This window comes from Lampris incognitus, chromosome 1 (genome assembly GCF_029633865.1).
Source record: "Lampris incognitus isolate fLamInc1 chromosome 1, fLamInc1.hap2, whole genome shotgun sequence".
Taxonomy (NCBI): domain Eukaryota; kingdom Metazoa; phylum Chordata; class Actinopteri; order Lampriformes; family Lampridae; genus Lampris; species Lampris incognitus.
Window position 1 is genome coordinate 130515057 of NC_079211.1, and position 18717 is coordinate 130533773.

At 43.4% G+C, this 18717-nt stretch overlaps 1 protein-coding gene across 1 annotated transcript in view; it reads left to right on the plus strand.

Moving 5' to 3' along the window:
- The window catches only part of lrrc75ba (leucine rich repeat containing 75Ba), a 30909-nt gene extending 15333 nt beyond the window's left edge, over positions 1–15576 (plus strand). The window contains exon 4 of the mRNA XM_056293518.1: positions 14871–15576. Coding sequence (XP_056149493.1) covers positions 14871–15477 — 607 coding nt within the window. The 3' untranslated portion in view covers positions 15478–15576. The remainder of the gene's footprint in view (positions 1–14870) is intronic.
- The last annotated feature ends 3141 nt before the right edge of the window (positions 15577–18717 follow it).

Genomic DNA, 18717 nt, shown 5'->3' on the forward strand with positions numbered 1-18717 from the left:
GCCGTCCCCGCCCCTTTGTTCCAGTGGCCTGGCGCCGTCGAGTTTTCAATTCGATTCACTCCCTCTCACACCCTGGAGTTCGGGCGTCGGTGAAGTTGGTCGGTTCCAAGTTCGTCTGGCCTAGCCTCCGCAAGGACGTCAAGGGGTGGGCAGCTGCATGTGTAGTGTGCCAGCGCGCTAAGGTCCACCAGCACACTAAATCGCCCCTCGAACCATTTCCGATCCCGGCCAGACGTTTTGACCACGTGCATGTGGACCTGGTGGGCCCTCTACCTTCTTCACAGGGTTTTACGCACCTGCTCACAATGGTAGATCGGACCACCAGGTGGCCAGAGGCTGTTCCTCTATCCTCCACAACATCCTCGGATGTTGCACGCGCTTTTCTTTCCTCCTGGGTCGCCCCTTTCAGCACTCCGTCAGATATCACCTCAGACAGGGGCCCCCAGTTCGTGTCAGAGCTCTGGTTGGAACTTGCGCGATCCTTGGGTGTGCAGGTACACCACACTACCGCGTATCACCCTCAGGCTAACGGGTTGTGTGAAAGTTTTCACCGGTTGCTCAAGGCAGCGCTGCGCGCTGCGCTCTCGGATGGTAACTGGGTGGATCGTTTACCTTGGGTTATGCTCGGGTTGCGTTCGGCTCCTAAGGAGGACCTCGACGCTTCGCCCGCTGAGCTGGTGCTCGGTCAGCCGCTCCGCGTCCCTGGGGAATTTTTGCCTGGGAGTTCCGCTCCTCGACCCCGTCCGACCGTTTATCCTTTTTTGTCCAACAGCACTCGGGTTCCAGGCCCCGTTCACCACTGTTTTCTGCGGTCGTTCGTGCCTGCGGAGCTCATGTCGGCTCGTTTTGTTTTTGTACGGCATGATGCTCGCCGCTCGCCCCTCCAACCCCCATACGATGGCCCATTTCGGGTTCTTGAGACGGGTCCTAAGGGTTTTGTGCTAGATATGGGTGGGCGTAGGGAGCGTGTCACGCTTGATAGGCTTAAACCGGCGCACAGGGTGGCAGGCGAAGTTGTGTTTCCGGCCCAGGTTCCCCGTCGGGGTCGTCCTCCTTCCAGGACCCCGGCAGTGTCTTCACGGGTTCAGCGTTCTGCTTCTCAGCCGGCTTTGGACTGTGTTTCACCTACTGTCTCGGCTGAGGGACGGCGCAGCCGTTATGGCAGGCTGCTTAAGCCTCCAGTGAAACACTAATTTTCTTTCCAGGAGTCCCTTCTGGGTGTTCGGGGGGGGGGGCTGTGTGGCGGACACTAGGGGCTATGCCTCTCACCCAGCAGGACTGTGAGCTGGGGGCGTGGTTTACATTCCCGGGCTTGCCGGTGCAGGGTTGTTCCTGCTGCAGTTGGTTTTTGGAGTTGAGGAATAAACATCAAACTCGCCTTGGTCTCCTGTGTTTTTCCTCATTCCTGCCACACCTTCACAGATGTGCAAGTTACCCATGCCATGGGCACTAACACACCCCCATACCATCACAGATGCTGGCTTTTGGATTTGGCGCTGATAACAATCTGGATGGTCTTTTTCCTCTTTAGCCCAGAGGACACGACGTCCATGATTTCCAAAAACAATTTGAAATGTGGACTCGTCAGACCACAGTACACTTTTCCACTTTGCATCAGTCCATCTCAGATGAGCTCTGGCCCAGACAAGCTGGGGGCGTTCTGGGTGTTGTTGATATATGACTTTCGCTTTGCATGGTAGAGTTTTAACTTGCACTTGTAGATGTAGCGATGAACTGTGTTAACTGACAATGGTTTTCCCCAAGTGTTCCTGAGCCCACATGGTAATATCTTTTACAGAATGATGTCGGTTTTTAATGCAGTGCCGCCTGAGGAGTCAAAGGTCACGGACATTCAATGTTGGTTTTCGGCATTGCCGCTTACGTGCAGAGATTTTTCTGGATTCTCGGAATCTTTTGATGATATTATGGACTGTAGAGGATGAAATCCCTAAATTCCTCGCAATTGTACATTGAGAAACGTTGTTCTTAAACTGTTGGACTATTTGCTCACGCAGTTGTTCACAAAGTGGTGAACCTCACCCCATCCTTGCTTGTGAACGACTGAGCCTTTCGGGGAGCTGCTTTTATATCCAATCATGACACTCACCTGTTTCCAATTAACCTGTTCACCTGTGGAATGTTCCAAACGGGTGTTTTTTGAGCATTCCTCAACTTTCCCAGTATTTTGTTGCCCCTGTCCCAGCTTCATTGGAACGTGTTGCAGGCATCAAATTCAAAATGAGTGAATATTTGCAAAAAACATTAAAGTTTATCAGTTTGAACATTAAATATCTTGTCTTTGTAGTGTATTCAATTGAATATAGGTCGAAATGGATTTGCAAATCATTGTATTCTGTTTTTATTCACGTTTTACACAACGTCCCAACTTCATTGGAATGGGGGTTTGTAGGTCACTACAGCATATCATATAATACATCCTGATTTATTTTGTTGATTAAATTTTATATTGTTAATCTCAACCTGCAAATTAACTAAAGGTATCATATATATATATATATATATATATATATATATATATGTGTGTGTGTGTGTGTGTGTGTGTATCGGTGTTGTAGTACTCGAGTCTAGGACTCGGACTCGAGTCCGACTCCAGTTCTGATTTTCATGACTCGTGACTCGACTTGGACTTGAGCACTGATGACTCGGACTTGGACTTGCGAATTTACTGCATTCGGACTCGGAAGTTGGAGACCTGGACTCTGTCTTTTTAATTGATAAAGACTGTTTTTGTTAGATTTTTTTTAAATAATAGGCCCTATTAAAATATATTGATAGCTATATTAATACTGTAACATTATTCAATTTCGTGTAAGGGCAGGCACGTGTGTTCCACCTACATGCGGATTCACGTGGCATGCATACCGTCATGTTCAGTAGCGCGAAGATGGCTAAAGAGACGCCCCGAATTGTGCGCTTTGCTTACACAGATTTTACAACAAATTCCAGCAAGATCACTGCTAGATGTTCGATATGTAAACGAACTATTGAGGAGAAGACCGGGACAACCTCAACCTTCAACAGACATCTGTCAAGGATGCACCCAGAAAAGTAAGTGATATGCAGTCAGTTGATGATATGGTTGGTGGTCAGTTAACGTTAGCTAGCTAGCTATCTAGCTACAGTAGCAATAGCCTCTGAAGTAACTCAACCACTGGTCCAAGATGTTGGGTTAGGTCGTGTGGCGGGTATACCATATCACTAGAACCAAGTGAAATTGTATAGGTAAGTTAAGTAACGTTACTGTTAGAATGCTAATGCAGCATTGCACAGAAAAGTCACAGTACGGTTCGCTTTCGGTACGAGCGTGCCATCGATCTCACTAATGAATTGGTAAGTAACACGCAGGGTCTTCGTGTTGTAGGGAGATTAAAACTGATTTTTCCTATTTATCATTTAGCTAATTACCAAGTAGCATACACTTAACAGAAAAAAACACACCACTCTGAACTACCATGTTAGCATTTATCTTAACTAGTAATAACAAAAACACACATTGCAGATCTCTGCCATGAATATTCTCCAAGTGCGGAGAAGGAAGAAGTCTAGCCTATATGCATCCACAAATAATGTTGATAAAATGTGCACAACTTTACAATGCAAATAAAAATAATTGTAGGCTATTACTCGCTAAATGGACTAATTGGAGAAAGCTAATATGGATGCCGCCACTGGTTTTCTTGAGAGCTGGAGACGGTACGAGATTTGACGGATGTGGCATTTCCCCCCCGATGTAATGAAAACTACCAAACCGTATCGTGATTTGTGACACCACATAGGCTACTGTAAATATGTGGATATTTTTCTTTGCATATATGCAGCACTGGGTGTGCCAAATTCTAAAAATAGACACGCGCGACGTAGCTTTTGAACAGTACTATAAACTGGCTCTGTCTTCTAACAAAATCACACCCTCCCTGACCCATACAGAATAAACATACAGACTCACGGAGGATAGAGAGTTAAAGTTCAGCTAGGTAGTATGTAACATACTGAAATCAATAATTAAATGACTGGGTTTTGCTAATTAATCCCTGTCCTGTTAGTCTCATAAATTATGTATCTTTTCTCATACTTTTCATTTATCCAGCTAGCTTACATTAGTTAATCTACTAATATGGTAATGTTAGTTATATAGATAACTAAATATGTAACTTAACTGGTTATGGTTCAAACAACTATGTGTATAATGTGTAACATTTGTATTGTTATTGCATATTGTTATAGCTATAACGTTACACATTTTTTGCTGTGAGAAAGATTACTTGAAACAGTTTGGCATCAGCAAGCTAAAGTGTGTATCCTATCTTCCCCTAGGTTCCAAGAATACCGTGACTCCACTGCTTCATATGTGATGCCAGCTGCTTCAGGTCAGAAGACTATCACATCATTTTTAAATGATGGACAGCAAAGGATGTACGACCTCAAACATCCACGTCAGAAGGCTATAAGTGATGCCCTTGTAAAAGATCTAATCATTAAGTGCTGCTTGCCACTCTCCATCGTTGACAACGAGGACTTCAAGCACTTCCTGCATGTCCTGGACCCTCAGTACCGGCCCATAGCAAGATCCACAATTTCCTCTGTGACCATTCCAGGAATGGTGGAAGTCAAGAAAGAACAGATAAAGAGCCAGCTGGCAGAAGCATCGAGTGTTGCTGTTACCACAGACATTTGGAGTGATCGAAAGATGTGGTCATTCCTTGGAGTGACAGCACACACAGTGGCAATGGATAAAAAAACAGGAACTCAGCCTTCAGTCATATCTTCTTTCCTGCAAAAGAGTGCATGGGAAACACTCAGGAGAGAAGATTGCAATGATGTTTGAATGCTGTGCTGAAGAATACCTGATTAAGGACAAGATCAACTTTGTCATAACTGACAATGCATCCAACATGAGAAAAGCTTTCCAGGCCAGCTTTCCCCTAGAGGATCCTTGTGATGCTGAAGCTCATGATCCCAGCACATTTGAGGAGGATGATGAAATATGGCAAGACCTGATGCCAGAAGATCAACAGACAGTCAATGACACTTTGGCTGAGAACTGTAAGATGCAGAGACTATCATGCTTCACACATTCACTGCAGTTGGTCATAAAAGATGGTCTGAAAGACACCAGTGGGCTGTCAAGCACCCTAGCAAAGCTATCCCGTGCAGCCAACCTCCTCCACAGTGGCACCTCGTTTAAAGACTGCTTTGAAGCGTGTTTTGGTGATGCAACAATTCCAACAGCGAATGCCACACGATGGAATTCCACTCTGAAGCAGGTGAAGGCTTATGTGCATTTAGACATGCAAAAGCTGTCCAGTGTGTTGGAATCAGAGGGGCACAAAAGCCTTATCTTATCCCCGTGAGAGTATGCTCAGCTTAAAGAACTGATCGAAGTTCTTGATCCGTTCTTAGAGGCAACCAACCTAACTCAGGGTGAGACTACTGTCACCGTCAGTGTGATTGTGCCCTGTGTCCTCACTCTGCGCTGTCACCTGCAGGAAATAAGAGGAAAAGCCAGATACTGTGGGCCTCTGGTGAGAGCTCTGGAGAGCGCCTTGAAAACAAGGTTTGCAGAGGTTTTCAGTGCAGTCAAGATACCAGGCTGTGAGCCAGCTGAAGGAAGAGGCCCCACCAAATTTCCCTTCACCAATGCCTACTTCATAGCATCTGTGTTGGACCCAGCATTTGGCTTCCAGTGGTTAGAACATGATGTGCAGCTGGACAGTGACATCAAAGATGTGCTGAAGACTGAGATCAAAGGTGAGAAATGTTTTGATTAACGTTAGTTAAGTGATTAACTATTTGATTGTTGTGATGTTTATATCATTGAAGGTGTTACAATAAAGCACATAGGCATGTCATTTGTCATGTAGGCCTAGTCAATAACATATTTGTAATGAGTCCCCCATGCCCCCTCTCATTTCAGAGTATATAAAGGCAGAGGGTGACAAGCAAGCGGTATCAACAGCAGATGCAGCGGAAGCAACAGGACCAGGGGAAGGTGAACTTTCAGAGTCTCCTCCTGAGAAGCAGTTGAGAATGTTCTCCCACTATAGGACTCCCTCCTCCACCAAGAAGAAGCCATCTGGCCAGGCTCAGTTGACTGCATACCTCGACTTGATCACTGAGCAGGACTCTGACTCAGTCCCGTGCCTCAGATTTTGGCAGCAAAACAAATCCAAATTCCCTACCCTCTATCAGATTGCCACACAGGTATTCTCTATCCCTGCCTCCAGTGCGCCCATTGAAAGGGTATTTAGTCATGGAGGCATTTTGATGAGGCCTCACCGTGCAAGGTTGAGTAGTTCCATGCTGTCAGATCTTATGTTTTTGAAATGCAACGTGTATGCTTAAAACTAGTGCCACCAGCCTTTTGTTCCTAACTATTCCTGAGAGACAATGTCTTTTGACTAGTTTTTATGAATGTATTGTATGCTGTAGAACTTACTTCTGTATACTGTTTCCACCATTTGCTAATATCATGCTATTCACAGCTATCAATGTGTTTTGAAGCACATCCAATGTTCAGAATGTCAAAGAAATTCAGACTGTTCTAAAAATGTGTGTGTGCGCGCATGCTTGCGCGTGCATGTGTGCGAGTGTGTGGGTGTGCATTTGTTTGGCTATCATGTCACAAAGTAAATAAACTCCCTTTGAAATGGTGACAGCTGTGTCATTTTTGTTTAATGTAGACCTTTTTTATTTGTATGTCAGATCTTTGACTGTGCCCGAGTGGATCACTGGAGCCATCTTGGAACTCGACTCAGACTCAACCTTGATGACTCAGACTCGGACTAGGGTAATGGGGACTCGACTCGGACTCGACTCGACTTTTCTTTGGTGACTCGGACTTGGACTCGAACACTGGGGACTCGAGACTCGACTCGGACTCGAGGTTTAGTGACTCGAGTACAACACTGGTGTGTATATACTATAGATATGCTCCAGCATCCCCATGACCGTGAGAGCCATATAAGCGGTTCAGATAATAGACGGATGGATGGATTGGATATATGTATGTATGTGTGTGTATATGTATATATATATGTATGTGTGTGTGTGTGTGTGTGTGTGTATGGATATATATATATATATATAGTGGAGTAAAAAGTTTAACATTTGCCTCCAAAATGTAATGGAGTTGAAGTACAAAGTAGCAGAAAGTTGAAATACTCAAGAAAGTACAAGTACTTCAAAATTGTAATTAAATAATGTACATGAGTAAATGTACTTAATTACTTTCCACCACTGCTGTAGACATTACAGTCAGTCCAGGAGAGAAAAGACAGGATTTGAAGTGAGACAGACTGAAACATGCAGACATATTCCTTTGTTAAAATCCTAACCGAGAGGTTTCTTTTTACTGTCATGATGTTGGCTGCAAAAAACCTTCAGAGACAGATTCTCAAACACTGGCTAAGACAGCAGGAGCAACATTAATCATTAAAGTAAAAATCCACCCCAAAATAGAAATCTTCTGCCATGGTACGGCATCATTCAACCTGGATTTGTGCGACTGAACAAGTCCTTCTCAGAACTGAAAAACAAAACTGGTGACACCTCTTTGTAAGGTCATCAGGCGACATTCCCAAACTTGCATTTACTCCGAATAGGAGATTGACTTTGTGTAGCTATGCTATGACAATGCCCCCGCTGGTTAAGTTCCAGAGATAGAGATCAATTTTCTAGAGTAGAACCACTTGTGAGTATATTTCCTAGTGTAGAGCTGCTTGTGAGTGTATTTTGATACTCTGTATCGAGTCCACAAGCAAACTCCAACTCATTGTTAATGGATTAATGGAGCAGGTCAAAAAAGCTCCTCATGATGGCGTCTCGGATTACAGCATTGGTCCTGTGGGTTATGTGACAGTTTTGAGAGAGGCCAATTCATGTCGGCAAATGTGGGTTGAACCGTGCATTACGATAGGAGTAGCAGGTCATGAATTACGTTTTAGGGTGGCCTTCACTTCTGTTTAGTCTCCACCCTTGTTCAGCTGCAGGCGAACTACACTCATCCAAATACAAACGCCAGAGTCTCAATTTGCTGAGGTTTCTCTGTTTTCAGAGGGAACAGAAGCAGCTCTGTCCTTTGTTCATCCTTAATTATCCAGCGTTTGCGCAACACACTGGTTTTCCTTAGTGCTGTACACACACGTCAGACTCAAAAATGCCACACTGAATTAAGGTCTAAATCTCACTAAGCCGGTGAACTAGTTTATTTGGGTTCTAGCTAGAAATGTTTTTCCACCTCCAATAAAATCAGAGGCACCTGAAAATCGGCTTATTATGGGAGCAATGACCAAGGGCGCCTTAAAGACGCTCCAGCCTGAAAACTAATTTCATGTCAGGTGAAAAACTGCTTCAGTTAGAGACATTCTTTCTCTCTCTCTTTAGTTTTTGCACCAATGTCTTGCCATTATATCCACATCATTTAACCTGTTAATCAGTTGTTTCTTTTGTCATTTGGCTGTTAACTTTCAGATCTAGCATGTAAATTCCCCAACTACCATCTAGTTATCCTTGTCTTTGTAAACCTTCATATCTCATTATATCTTATTTGAGCTGTTATGATAAGGATAATGGTGATATCATCCATTTTGCCGACACCCAAATTTACAAATAAATTATGTCACAATAGCAGACTACGGCTTTTAGAGCTTCCTAGGGGCTCCATCAGTCCTTTCTATTGATAGCTCCTGTCATAATTCATTACTTTCTGAAAGTATTACGCACACAAGACAGACAAAAAAAGCACATTCTCACTAACATGGAGAGAATAGAAGCAGACGGGTTATAAGTACTTTAAAAGACGGGAAGTTCAACCATCACGCGTGGGGTTTGTCTTGTAGAAGGTTTTTCGACAAAAAAAGAAAAACAGTGAGAGAGACAGGTGATATTTGGGTGCCCTCTTTGATTTTATGGACTGTATACTTTTTTCTATTTGATGCCATGCACAGGTGACAGTGACATACAAGACTTATTTTAGTTTTCCTTTCCAATAGCAGGGAAGCTGGTTTACCCAGGCTTACCACTTGTCCTCCTTTTTTCCACACCACTCTGCTGTTTCCTCTCGGGTCTACATAGCATTTTAAGACATCAAGCATGAGAAAACGTACAATATTTAAGACAATTAAAATGTATGGAGCGGTGAGAATACACAATGTTAATCTCCTCTCCCTTCTATGTTAACCTGGGTCACTCCAGACCTTTGAATTTGCCCACTCCACTGAGTTGACTGACTCTTATGGCATCATTACACGAAACAGTGGTTTCTCAGTTGAAAAAGCGATTATCCAATGAGTGCCGTTGGGGGGGGGGCTAACGATTAGCCCATCAGTGCCACGGGCGGGACTAATGCTGTCATCAAGGTGTTGTCAAGCGTCTTCTCAAAACCCCCCCCTCATTGAAATTTGTTTTTATCGTCGCTCCGCTCCACTCTTAAAACCCCGGCAAAACCAGTATGGTGGCATGCCTACACATCAGTGTCCATTTAAAAAGACGCTAGATTCAGACGGATGTGTTGGTCTCAAGTGACTGGTTAGGGAAAATCGACCCCCCCCCCCCCACACGGAAATTGGTCAGAGTGGAGGCAAATGTCAGACTGAGGAAATGGAGTGTAACGAGTTGACAAATCTGTCTGATATCAGGTAACTTCTGTGCAGCTTTGTTTCACCTACAGCAAGGCCAAAATGAATAATAGAGGAAAGCTTAAACGTTAATGACTGTGCAAAAACAAAATGCAGTAACCGCCCAAGGGAGAGCCAGGGCGAAAATGGACTCCTTGAAGATTGTTATTTACTGAAATTAGTTTTTTTTATTGTTGCTATCGATGCACTTGGTAACAAGTGCATATCAGCACTTTTGAAAACTTTTCGTTAGATCAATATTATTCCATTCAAATGTAACTTTTCACGGCACAAAAGGATTTGATTTGCTCTACACTTTCTCTGTTAACAACTGAAAGTAAGTGAATGACGTACAGCATTTGTTAATCTGTACCTGCAGGACCTATGGGACACAAGGGGCGCGTCGTTTCCCCATTATAAAGAGGGAATAAAACGGTTTGATTATGTAACTCGTAGATTAGTGAAAATTCAACATTATTAAAATGTGGACTGCTTACAAATTTCCTGTATTGATTTCAGTTTTCGTTAATTGTGAAATCTTCTGTTTGCCTTGCATCATGTGTCCCAGTACCAAACACAACAGCCTATTTGTTTCACAGCATTCAATGCATGCGTGACCAAGTGTGGCACTCGGCAAATTAATCTACTCAGATTTAAAAAATACATAAATAAAAATCTCTGACTCCGCAGCTATTTTTCTACATTAGACCAACCCTGGTTAGTGATAGTCTGATCCATGAAGTTGCTTTCAGTGAGGGGAGATTGATTTGAGATCAGGATAACAGATGCTGGTTTGAGAGAATGGCTGAGATGTCACCGTCATGCTCCCATAGTGTGGAAGGACTGGTTTCTCTGAAGAGGAGACAGTTGGCTCATCACATCCCATTCACACCTGCAGGGATGCCTTAGGTAGAAGTGGCCATTGGAACCTTTATGTCATTGAAGATGAGGTTTTGGTCAAATTATTAATAATAATAATACTAATAATAATAACAACAACAACAACAATGGCAGCCAGAGATGGACAGGTGGAAACAATGGTAGATGTAATGGGTGGGGTGGGGGGTCGGGGGGGATCACAAGGCTTCCATTAGAAAGACTATTTGTGCCTGTCATAGTTCCTAGTCATGACAGTGTCTTACCGTCTATAGTATTATTTGGTCCTCTTACAACTGACATAATTCTGTCAACATAGGACATATTTTATGTTTTTCTCTAGGTTTTACCAGAGCTGATGGTCTTTTTATCTAAGTGCAATTAATATGAATGCTGTTATGTTGGTTAAGCTCATGCTGATCATCATCTATAAATACTATGACACATCCAGGGAGCCAATGTGTTACAACCCTCAGTTTGCAAACAAAAAAACAACTTTAAAGCATCACCATTGACAAGCGGTGCAATGGATGTCACAGTAAGTCACTGAGTGACAGGAGCGGTATAATTCACACTGACACTGAATAAATCTCAGCTGGCATCCTCAGCAGAGCATGGCAAACTCTCTAGTGAATGACTTGAAAACAAAAATGCCACGGTATATACACTACCGTTCAAAAGTTTGGGATCACCCAAACAATTTCGTGTTTTCCATGAAAAGTCACACTTATTCACCACCATATGTTGTGAAATGAATAGAAAATAGAGTCAAGACATTGACAAGGTTAGAAATAATGATTTGTATTTGAAATAAGATTTTTTTACATCAAACTTTGCTTTCGTCAAAGAATCCTCCATTTGCAGCAATTACAGCATTGCAGACCTTTGGCATTCTAGCTGTTAATTTGTTGAGGTAATCTGGAGAAATTGCACCCCACGCTTCCAGAAGCAGCTCCCACAAGTTGGATTGGTTGGATGGGCACTTCTTTGAGCAGATTGAGTTTCTGGAGCATCACATTTGTGGGGTCAATTAAACGCTCAAAATGGCCAGAAAAAGAGAACTTTCATCTGAAACTCGACAGTCTATTCTTGTTCTTAGAAATGAAGTCTATTCCATGCGAGAAATTGCTAAGAAATTGAAGATTTCCTACACCGGTGTGTACTACTCCCTTCAGAGGACAGCACAAACAGGCTCTAACAGGTACTATTTAATGAAGATGCCAGTTGGGGACCTGTGAGGCGTCTGTTTCTCAAACTAGAGACTCTAATGTACTTATCTTCTTGCTCAGTTGTGCAACGCGGCCTCCCACTTCTTTTTCTACTCTGGTTAGAGCCTGTTTGTGCTGTCCTCTGAAGAGAGTAGTACACACCGGGGTAGGAAATCTTCAATTTCTTAGCAATTTCTCACATGGAATAGCCTTCATTTCTAAGAACAAGAATAGACTGTCGAGTTTCAGATGAAAGTTCTCTTTTTCTGGCCATTTTGAGCGTTTAATTGACCCCACAAATGTGATGCTCCAGAAACTCAATCTGCTCAAAGAAGTGCCCATCCAACCAATCCAACTTGTGGGAGCTGCTTCTGGAAGCGTGGGGTGCAATTTCTCCAGATTACCTCAACAAATTAACAGCTAGAATGCCAAAGATCTGCAATGCTGTAATTGCTGCAAATGGAGGATTCTTTGACGAAAGCAAAGTTTGATGTAAAAAAATCTTATTTCAAATACAAATCATTATTTCTAACCTTGTCAATGTCTTGACTCTATTTTCTATTCATTTCACAACATATGGTGGTGAATAAGTGTGACTTTTCATGGAAAACACAAAATTGTTTGGGTGATCCCAAACTTTTGAACGGTAGTGTATGAATAATTAACTTTTTTGTGCTTCATTCTAAATCTGCATGTCTTGATCCGTAAATCTGAAAATAATTTCTCTGTGTCATTTCCATCAGACGCAACCTCTGAAAGTCAGCATCAAGGATACACCAAAGAATCCAGTTACGTTCATACAAATCCTGCCTCAGATGCTTGGATCACACAAAATTTATTCTTAAAGGACATTAGGATTTTCAAAGGGCTCATGTTGTGAGGCCGTGGCCTCAAACAGACATCCAACACAGCATAGCGCTGACAAGCCATATATTTAATTATGGATGATACACATACCTTCAATACTTATAAACCACATCATAGCCAGATCTCTGCCATAGCTCAAGATCCCTGCAGACTTATCTATGCTCTTTGGTGTCTTGTTACACAGTATTGCTGCACATACATTTCTATTAGACTTGATTTGTTTCTCTTTTGTCTTTAATCTCCTTGGCCACATGTCTTTTCATTAAAATCCTTTCGTTTTCTAGATCAGATCACAGTTAAGTGGTAGTTTCAGTGACCCTTTGAATTAGAGGCCATCCATTATGTAGAAATAACCAAATAACATGTGAGTAAAATGGATGTAATTGAACTATGATGAGTGGTCATCACTGAGTAATATATGGAATAATATTATGTGCATAAAATATATCCTACATCCAGCACTGTATGGGATAAATTCACAAACCACATTGTACCAAACAAGTATTTTAATCCTTTGTGTGGCAGGGAAAAATAATAATTAGCAGTTAAATTTGATTATATGGTGAATATTGAATGTGGTGCTGTCATTACTATGCTTATATTACACAGCGGAACAGTCAATATTCACCTTATATTCAATTTTAATGGCTAACTATTCATCCCTGCCACACAACGGTTTCAAATTACTTGTGTTTAGTACGATGTGATTTGTGAGCTTATCCCATACAGTGTTGGATGTAGGTTATATCTAACAGCCCATCATAAATGAAAAGGAAGCAAGCTAGAGATGTACCCTGATTTTACTCATATAATTACCCAGTAATCATCAGTCATAGTTGTTTAATTACATCTATTTTACTTGAATATGACTCAAGTTATCTGTGAGTGTGAGTGAAAGTCATGTGTTTATGTATCTGTATGTATGTATATCTGTATGTTTCTATGCATGGACTAGCTGGGAAAACAAATTTCCTGCAGGACAATAAAGTCTATCTATCTATCTATCTATCTATCTATCTATCTATCTATCTATCTATCTCAATTTCCCTCTCTCTCTCTCTCTCTCTCTCTATCTATCTACCTGTCTATCTGTCTGTCTGTCTGTCTATTTCTGTGTAATGAACAGCTCCTAATTTAAAGGGTCACCATAGTTTCAAACACTGACAAATGTTCCATCGACTGTGGCTGTGTAATGTAAGGAGCCTGCAGCTGCCAGCCGTCGCTGCTTTAATCTCAGGCTGCAGGCTCATTGGGATGTTTTGGCTCTTCTGTTCACATCAGCAAATCCCCTTGTTGGAGTGTTTATGTCAGCCTTTTCCTCCAAGCCTGCCCAAACCCATCCTTTAAACATAGCACAGGAAAACACAACATGACCCCAGAGCCATATTCCCGGATCAGGTACAGAAGACACACCATGGATAAGAATCCTAACCCCCCCCCCCCCATCCCAAACCTATCGCTAAGATGCTAAACAAAACTGTTATGAGGCTTCAAGTCAGCCTGTCCTCTGAGACGCTGTTGGGGATGCTACTTTGAAGTGAAGATTTAGCCACCAGCAGTTAGCTTCAAACACAGAAAGTAGGTCAGATTGCTTTTCTTTGGGGGGGGGGGGTACTCTACATCTGCAAAAATGTCACATATTAGAGTGCGTACAAATATACTTTGTTTGAAGTAAAGCAACACTAAATGAGATTCTAATGCCCACTGTTACCATCGATACCTTTTTTTTTTCACTCACACGCAATGCCCTTTAAGTCTGTACCTGTGATAGAGGCTATATAAGCACCTAAACACATAGGGATATGGGTGCAAACGCAAACCAAATAATCCCCTCTTGGTGTATATGAGGAAAATGACACGTCAGCTTTCTTTTCTATGTAATGTCCCTGAACTCATACCCAACAACCCAATCTAGGTTCCTCATGGGGAAAGTTAACTTTCTGTTGTACAGCAACCATGTAAATAAATTGGAGGACATGATAATTAAAACCTAAAACAAATGAGTGGTCCAAAGTTGGCCGAGTCAGTGCATGAGAGGCAACATTGACTCACATATTTAAAAAGATGATTTCCTTTTTTATTATTATAACCAAAAATGGTTGGCAGTTGCAGTGTCTCCAAATGACGGACAGTGAAGGAAGTTTAGCTAAACTACTTTGTTTCTTGACAATGAGATCAAACATCACCTCAAACCTGTTCTTAAGAGCGGCTTGTCATTGTATGGGAAGTCATCATGTGCATCATCATCATCGTCACCTGTCCCTTCATTTTTCTCTCCCTACAGTCTCAAGACAACCCTACAAAGAAAGCTCTCCAGTGACACGGTTGACCTGTCCAGCATCCCGCTGTCCAGCCGAGATGTCCGTCAGGTGGCCTTCTATCTCCAGAACAACGGGGACAGCATAGTGGCAGTGGATATCAGTTTCACCGAGCTGCATGATGACAACCTGAGGCTCCTTCTGCCCCTCCTCGGCTCACTGCCTAAACTCAGCACCCTGGCACTCAATGGCAATCGCCTCACCCTGGCCATTGTCAAAGACCTCACAGAGATGCTAAAAGACCCCAAGACATTCTCCAGCCTGGCCTGGATAGATCTTGGCAACAATGTGGATATTTTCACCATGCCTCAGCCACTTTTAGTCGCCCTGCGTCGCCGCTGTAGCCTGAAGAGCAGTCTGCCTACCATCTACGAGTACACCGAGGGGCAGCCGTACTGCTACCGCATGGAGACCTCCATCGAGGAACCAAGCCACTACGAGGAGGAAGAAGAGGAGGAGGAGGAAGGGGAAGACGATGAGGATGAAATGGGCAACAAGCATGTGTTAGAGCCCTGGGGATTGGGGGGAAAGCGGCTTTCCAAAGACTTCACCCTTCACTACTGTGAGAGGTGATTTAGGCATTTCTCCTCTAAAGTTGACCCAGCCAGGGTTGAAGTGTTGTCCTGCAGCTCTCTCTGTTACTTCCTTTGCCCTCTTGGCCTCTCACCATGAGCCTAATCACCTTTTAAGGCACAGGGGAGCTCAGCGCCCGCATCCTGAAAAGTCCTCGTCCCCAACACAGCAACCAAGCTAATCTTAACCACCTATGAGTTAACCCACACAAGATGACAGTAAAGAGTGACAATCACAGTGTTGGACTTACTGTGTTGGCGGATGGTGCTCTTGGGAACAAGGTGCGGTTTCATTGGAGGAGGGCTCAAAGAATTTATGAACAGGAGCGCTCTCTGTCTCTGTCTCTCTCTGTCTGTCTGTCTGTCTGTCTGTCTGTCTGTCTCTCTTGCTCTCTCTCTCTCTCTCTGTCTCTGTCTCTGTCTCTCTCTTTCTGATAGTGGCAGCTGAGGAGCCAGTCCCAAGGAGGCTAGATCAATTGGTTGGCCGGAGGATCAGCATACCGGTAGCGGATGAAGTGGAACTGGAGTTAAGTTAGGAAACAGTGGTTGTCTCTGGCTTCTCTACTATGACTGCTACTATCTCTGGCAGGCAGGGCCTAGCTCCACATTGTGTGTTCTCAGTTAATCTCTCAACAAAAGCTATGACACAAGTTCAACAGACTATACAGCCGACGACCCATCACGTGATGCTGGCGAAACTGCAAAGTCAAGACTTTTTGCGTCCCCACACCCCCACCCCCACCCCCACCCCGCTTTGGAAATGTCCGCTCGTGAATACCCGCAAATCACTTGTGTAGATGTAAATGATGACACAAAACATGGCTCTGTTGTATTTCCACTGGTGATTTTTGTGCACTCTTGGTGAACAAAACAATCTTAGAAGACAACAGGTAGGACTCAACAATGGATAGCTGTCACTGATTGTTTTGGTACCTGCCTAAATTCACCTCTCTCAGTTATAGTTGGACCACTGTCGTGTCACTTTGAATGTTGCCATTCGCAAATGACTCCATAGCCAACCCTTAATATGGATCACTGTGTCTGAGTGTTAAGGGGGCGGGAGGACATCACAGATGATCCTTTACTACTTCCAACATTATCCATAAATGTGTTGTAATTTATATTTATATGCACTTATCTGTGCCTGTGTTCATTGTGGGGCACAGCCATGACCACAATGTAGACTGATGAAGTGTTGGACTGAGTAAACTGCAAGGTGGCCATATTCTCTTTATTGTAGCATACTATAATGATGACGATAATGTGAGATTGACTGATACACTGGGATGCACTTTAAGGGACTTTTTTTTCCTCCAAATCATGAACTCGTATCTGTTTAAATCAGGCATGTCCATCACAGGCGTAAACTGACAGCGTACCTCCTCTAAGTAATATGATGACCAAAAAGGGTTGCAATTGTTAGAGGGATCACGGAAAATCCTACTTGCATCATTGGATATATTGTAAATGTTTCAGTGTGTGTTTTGTGTCTTTGTAGCCGTGAAACGTCTAATTATAACTGTAATTATTTGTATCATTGTTTTGGTGTTTTGTCTTTTCAAACCAAGTACTTATAATGATTACTCTGATGACTATGAAACAGAGCACAGTGCCCCACTAAGCCGGCACAAGTGGGATCTAGACAAAGGAGAAATGTCCGATCTAATTACACCACCACCAATTGTCCACTGCATATACACTCAGCTGAGAATATTAAAATGCCACAATTAGTGCGCACAGTTTCATCTAAAATGTTTTCTATTGATGAGGTAGAGCAATCCATACTCGGATCACGACCCATGTTTTATGTGTCGACATCAACTCTTAGCTGTGTAACCTGTGTGTATATCCGTCTCATGCCAACTGATATCTGTTGATTGCCAATAAATGCATTTAAACACAAAAAAAATAACAAAAAAAACCAAATGCGCTGTGGTGTTCTTTGAAGTCTGTGGACTGAAATGGATTGGAGAGGTCTGAAGCGTTCCAGAGTGAGAGAGGCCGGGACACACATTTGGGTCACCACCCGCAGAACTTGCATCTGCCCACCGAAACAAACAGAGGCCTTATTCATGCAGATTAGTCCATAAAGGGGGGGGGCAGTTCATTTGGAACACGTTCGCGTTGGTTGTTTGACTTAACTGTGTCCCCTTTGCCAGCAGATTGTCTGTGTCGTCGCAGTACACTGTCAACAGGAACGTCCTAGCTGACGTGGCGTGTCACGGCGAGGCAAGGTGGCCATGTGAGGCCCCTCCCGAGGTCCTCCCCAGGCCATCTCTTCTTTCGGCTGCCAGTGATGGTAATGTGGCATTTACAACAAGTGGCTCCTATAAGGTCATGGCACAGTGTGACTGTCATACCCCCCGTGGTCCAAATATCATGCTGCAGAAACAAGCTATGAAAATCAACAGGTCCTTATAATCTGACCTTTTCCAATCATTATCAATTAATATCTCCCAACTCTCACTCATGAAAAAGGAACTGGTGAAAAGAATCGCACTTGTGTGTGTGTGTGTGTGTGTGTGTGCACGTGCACAAATGTGTTTTGAAGTCACCACCTTTATAATGCAACACTTGCACACCTGTCGCATAAGTTATCCTTGTATATGATCCTTTTTTAAACTTTTTTTACGCGTGTTCATATGCATTTTTATATTACATTGTATGTGTTTGTTTGGTTGGTTTTTTTTGAGGGGGGGTCTCCCCAATTGTACCCGTCCAATTACCCCACTTACCGGTCGCTGCTCCACCCCCTCTGCCGATTCGGGGAGGGCTGCAGACTACCACATGCCTCCTTCGATACATGTGGAGTCATCAGCTGCGTCTTTTCACCTGACAGTGAGGAGTTTCACCAGGGGGACGTAGCGCGGGATGCTCACACGCGCTACGTCCCTCCAGTTCCCCCTCCCCCGTGAACAGGCGCCCCGACCGACCGACCAGAGGAGGTGCTAGTGCAGCGACCAGGACACATACCCACATCCGGCTTCCCACCCGTAGACACGGCCAATTGCGTCTGTAGGGACGCCCGACCAAGCCGGAGGTAACACGGGGATTCGAACCGGCAATTCCCGTGTTGGTAGGCAACAGAATAGACTGCCACGCCACGCGTACGCCCCCTATTTTATGTATATCTGTTTACCTTTCTGCAACAATTCAATTGCCCCACAGGGACCCTTTTAGAGCTCGTCTAATCTAATCTGCAATCTGATGAAATACATCATATTCCTAAGAAACGTTCACA